General features: G+C 56.0%; 1 protein-coding gene across 1 annotated transcript; it reads left to right on the forward strand.

Annotated features, from left to right (window-relative positions):
* The first annotated feature begins 352 nt into the window (after positions 1-352).
* On the forward strand, positions 353-1,279 carry LOC130486251 (gap junction alpha-3 protein-like). Its single transcript, XM_056859490.1, has one exon. The coding sequence runs from the start codon at positions 353-355 to the stop codon at positions 1,277-1,279; it is 927 nt and encodes a 308-aa protein (XP_056715468.1).
* Positions 1,280-3,581: the final 2,302 nt, after the last annotated feature.

Here is a 3,581-nt window from a genome sequence, read left to right on the forward strand (position 1 = left end):
GTACGGTCCCCCTTACACTAGGGTCATGCTGCAGGGTAATGCTATTTGGTCATACTGCAGGTGCCAGGTGCTCAGAGCAAGGTTTAAATACAGGAAAGAGGTGGAGCTGCTACTCCTGGCCAGTAACCGGTTAACCAGGCCTCGGGCCTCTGTTGCCTTTGGTCAGGTTAAACCCGGGCTTTGAAAGACACAATGGGTACAACCAGGGAACAAAGGCACCTGTTCAGCACAGGTAGATCCTGCTGCTCCTGGCACCCTTGCTCCCTTTGTGTGAATGGAAGGTGCTGCGTTGCCAATTCCTCTAATGGAGTCTGCCCCTCCCTCTCTTTCAGGGCAAACAAATCTGGTGCCCATGGGGGACTGGCACCTGCTTGGAAGGCTGCTGGAGAGCGTGCAGGAGCACTCCACAGTGGTGGGCAAAGTCTGGCTGACGGTGCTCTTCATCTTCCGCATTCTGGTTCTGGGTGCTGCTGCAGAGAAGGTCTGGGGGGATGAGCAGTCCAACTTCTCCTGCGACACCAAGCAGCCCGGCTGCCAGAGCGTCTGCTATGACCAGACTTTCCCCATCTCCCACATCCGGTTCTGGGTGCTGCAGATCATCTTTGTCTCCACGCCCAGCCTCATCTACTTGGGCCACATCCTGCACCTGGTGCGCGTGGAGCAGAAGGAACAAGAAAGCCTGGACGCTCAGGGCAGCTGCCCCGCAGGACAGCCTAATCCCACCAAGGTCTCCATTCGGGATCCTCGTGGCAGGATCCGCCTCCAAGGGGTCATCCTGAGGACTTACATTTGCAACATCATCTTCAAGACCCTCTTTGAGGTGGGCTTCATCATGGGCCAGTATATCCTGTATGGCTTTGAGCTGAAACCTCTCTACACCTGCAGCCGCTGGCCCTGCCCCAACACAGTCAACTGCTACATCTCCCGCCCCACCGAGAAAACCATCTTCATCCTCTTCATGCTCGCCGTGGCCTGCCTCTCACTCCTTCTCAACATAGTAGAGATGTACCATGTGGCCTTCATCAAATGCAGGGTGAGACGGACGGCCAGACACACCCCAGGCGCGAAGGAGGAGGCAATGACTCCTGGCCCCCACGGAGCCAGCAGCGCAACTTCACCTCACCGTGTCTCTTTGCAGGCTGGTGACAAGGCCGCTAAGGGGGGCAGTCCTGGAGAAGGGATAGGGAGCGAAAGCCCCGCTTGGGTTGCAAGCCAGAAGCGAGACGGCAAGTGCGGCAAGACCGGCAGCAAATGGAAGCCCAGCGACCTAGCTGTTTAGCCCTCCGCATGCTGTGCTAGTAGACAGCGAAACAGTGCCGCTGACATAATCAACCCAAACCCCGGAGCCTCTCCCCGAAGCCTGACTAAAGAAGTAGAAGCCAGGAGCCTTGAAGGAGGGAATGGAGGGGTGGGGGAATAAAGAAGAACCCTCTCATTTCCTGGGCCTGTCCTTCAGCCACAAGAGACCTCATCCTCACCCCTTTCAAGATAGGAAAGCAGTAGCTGATTAGAGGGACAGGAACAGGGCTGCAGCAGTGGTCTCCCCAACTCAGCAGAAGGTTCTGGGCTGGTCTCCTAGTGAAACAGAGCATCTCAGAACAAACGTTCTGCCTGCCACACTCCATCCCCGATGTGGTCAGAGCCATCCCTTCTGTCCCTTGGAAGGAACAGCAGCAAAGCCAGCATGAAAGAGTGCTGGGTATGTGGACTGGCATTGGGTCTGGGATGGGGTCCACAGAGCTTCTTGCCACCTAGTGGTCAGGAACAGACAGGGACACCCAAGCAGCAGGGTGAAACTCCTCCACAGGCTCCCCAGTGCAAACACGGAGGGAAAGGAAGGAGAGTTATGACGGAGGCTGAACTTGCCGGTCATCTGCACACGAGCCTGTCAGATCATTGGTCTACAAAGGGGCAGAATTCTGATAGGCAGTGGCTTTCCAGGGTCTCAGGTTCTTAGACGGGACCACCAGGGTCATCTAGTCCAACCCCCTGCACAATGCAGGAAACACAACTACCTTCCCCCACACACACCCCTAGTGACCAGAAGATGGCCAAGATGCCCTCGCTCTCATCATCTGCCTAAGGTCACAAAATCAGCGTTGCTGACAGATGGCCATCTAACCTCTTCTTAAAAACCTCCAGGGAAGGAGAGCTTACCGCCTCCCGAGGAAGCCTGGTCCACTGAGGAACCGCTCTAGCTGTTAGAAAATTCTTCCTAATGTCTAGACGGAAACTCTTTTGATTTAATTTCAACCCGTTGGTTCTGGTCTGACCTCCTTGGGCAACAGAAAACGACTCGGCACCCTCCTCTATATGACAGCCCCTCAAGTACTTGAAGGTAGTTATCTTCACATTAAAAAGGTAAAGGTCCCCTGTGCAAGCACTGGGTCATTCCTGACCCATGGGGTGATGTCACATCCTGACGTTTTCTAGGCAGACTTTGTTTGCGGAGTGGTTTGCCAGTGCCTTCCCCAGTCATCTTCCCTTTACCCCCACAAGCTGGGTACTCATTTTACCAACCTCGGAAGGATGGAAGGCTGAGTCAACCTTGAGATGGCTACCTGAAACCAACTTCCGTTGGGATTGAACTCAGGTCATGAGCAGAGCTTGGACTGCAGTACTGCAGCTTACCACTCTGCGCCACATTACCTACCACCTAATCCTTTTCCTAACTGGAGACACCAGGGATCGAACCGGGGGCCTTCTGCATACAAAGCAGATGCTCTAGCACTGAGCCACAGCCCCTCCCCTGTGGTCTTGGATGCCGACCGGTACGTAGGCTCCGATGCTATGAAAAAGGGGAACCAAGCAGAAGCGGGGGCAGCAGACTGTCCTCACTGCCAAAAGAGAGGCAGAGACGACGTGCAGGTTTTGTGCCTTTATTTGAAATGAATGGTTTCCAGAGAGACACGGGGCTGGTCCTAACACCCCGGCATCACTACAATGAGACCCGCGACTGGCTCACTCGTGACAAAGGACACAGACAGGGGTTGGGCCAGAACAATATATACAGGCTTGACAGACGGCACCACCACCAGCCATAGCTCAGAGTTCAACGCAACACACACACACAAATGGGGAAGGGAGCGGGGACGCCGGGCAGCCACCGCCCTGTGGGGGTGGGCAAGCGATGCCTTGAGGAAGCAAGGGCAGGAGACTGTCCAGATGTTATTTAGGGCCTGCTCCCCCAACACACAGAGTATCCAGCTGTTGGGAGGGGAAGGGGGGAGGAGGACTGCCGCCCATAGGAGAGAAGAAAGGCCCAAGCAAAAGAATGTGCACACGAAGGGCCAATGCCCCCCTCCCCCAGGCAGGGAAAGGCTCACTCCCACAGAGCTCAGCTTCCCCACCCCCCCATGGCCTAACACCAGCCAGGATGCTCTCCATGTCCTCCCCACCCCAAAGGACTATTCATTAAGCTCCCCCCTCCCAGCCTGGTGCCGCAGAAGACCCTGGCCAGGGGAGAAGGAGCAGGCGAGCAGGCACTCCTAGGCAGCACAGGAAGAAGGGAAAGGGCGGGAGGCACTGGCCCCTCAGGGGAGCAGGTCATCACTAGCAAGGAGCGGGGCGTGTGAAAGAGC

This window comes from Euleptes europaea, chromosome 13, assembly GCF_029931775.1.
Source record: "Euleptes europaea isolate rEulEur1 chromosome 13, rEulEur1.hap1, whole genome shotgun sequence".
Classification (NCBI taxonomy): domain Eukaryota; kingdom Metazoa; phylum Chordata; class Lepidosauria; order Squamata; family Sphaerodactylidae; genus Euleptes; species Euleptes europaea.